At 25.9% G+C, this 1,619-nt stretch overlaps 1 protein-coding gene across 1 annotated transcript; it reads right to left on the minus strand.

The window, feature by feature from the left end:
- Positions 1 to 218: 218 nt before the first annotated feature.
- Cdk5alpha (Cdk5 activator-like protein) lies at positions 219 to 1,073 on the minus strand. The gene has a single exon (XM_065500197.1). The coding sequence runs from the start codon at positions 1,062 to 1,064 to the stop codon at positions 219 to 221; it is 846 nt and encodes a 281-aa protein (XP_065356269.1). The 5' UTR covers positions 1,065 to 1,073.
- Between the last annotated feature and the right edge of the window lie 546 nt (positions 1,074 to 1,619).

A 1,619-nucleotide genomic window follows, 5' to 3' on the forward strand; every position in this document is an offset into this window, starting at 1 on the left:
ATGCAAAAATATGCACTAACAAATCGACGCCAAAATTCTTAAAATTGTCTAAAACTGATAAATAACTAACTCATATGTTTATACGACGCATAGCAAAAAATATGATATTGCATATTTTTGGTTGCCCTGAATATAACTCATGAACGATAGCCATACAAAGGCCTTGTCAAAGTGATGTAAAACTTTCATTGATATTAATTTTATATTAGTACGTATCATTAAAGAGTGACATGTAAATTAAAACTTACCTGTATAACAGTTTTCCTGGGTCCATTATTGTTGATTTTTGTTGGTAACGCTGTAGACTGCAATTGTGATGGTAGAGATATTGTTAATGGTTGTTTTTGTACTAGTTTGTTGTGATTTGATATACAATTAGTGTTATTTACTTTAACGATATCTAGTTTGTGTTTATTTTTTTCTTTAGATGACAAATATTGCAAACACGAATCTTGATTATCTATATTAATGTTTTGGTGTTCATCATTGTAATTGCAATTGTTATGGGAATTTTTATTTTTATCTCCTACTGAGGAATAATTAGAGTCAATAAGTTGCGTCTTTAAATTTCCAACAGGAAGGTTAGAACATTTTGATTTATAATCAATTTTCTTCCTACTGTGAGATGAAATTTTTTTCCATGATAATGCATTCATAAAAATTGAATGTTTCTTTAAATGTTTTTCAATATTTCCTTTCTCCGATAATATAACAGAATTTTCATTGTGAAAATCAAGATCATTGTTTATAGTATCCTTAGTACTGTTGTTAATATGATGAATATTATTAGAATTTAAATTACTTAGTTTAACATTTGAACATCCATTACTATGTCTGTTTCCATTTTTTGGATACTGCGGGCAATGAATTTTTTTATTTTCTCGATTCTTTGCATTATTTAATTGCTCATATGAAAAATTATTAAGTTGAGAGTCCGTTAAATTGATATTATCGTTATTTGTATCTTTTTTTATTTCCGATTGTTGATTATATTGAAAATAATGTTGCCCAGAATAAATTGGATTGTGACGATCCTTTGGGTTTATACTTAATACTGTCCCCATGTTAATTTAGTATCTGTAAAACATAACATATTAGATTATGGTGAAATATTTAAAGTATTTGTAAAACATTAATAAATATATTATAATTGGCCATAGATATGCTAACCAACCATCTGTTGGTTATATATATATTTTAACGTATCTAATAAATCTCTCGATAATTTTTTCTTTAGTGTTTAGTCGACTATGCTATTATAAATATTTATCGCTAAATCCCTTTTATTTTAATAATCGATTTTATGCAGTAACTTTTGGTTCATATTGTATAATCATAATGCCAACAACACTATATGGCAAAATTATTGATTTTGAACCATGTTATTTTTGAAAAAATTCTACTATGAACTACTATGAACTATTTCTATCAAAAACCTTACGTATAAAGAATCTCCTTATCCATCACTATAAATCATGACCGACTTCAAAGTTTTATGAATTTTAATTTAAAAATTTAGAAAAAGTGATTTTTTCCTAGTTTTTGGGTAAAAAATACTTTTATTCTTTTGAAGTTATCTAAAAAATTTCTAAGCAGATGTATAAGGAATTTATATTTTC

This window comes from Calliphora vicina, chromosome 2 (genome assembly GCF_958450345.1).
Source record: "Calliphora vicina chromosome 2, idCalVici1.1, whole genome shotgun sequence".
NCBI classification, from domain to species: Eukaryota; Metazoa; Arthropoda; class Insecta; order Diptera; family Calliphoridae; genus Calliphora; species Calliphora vicina.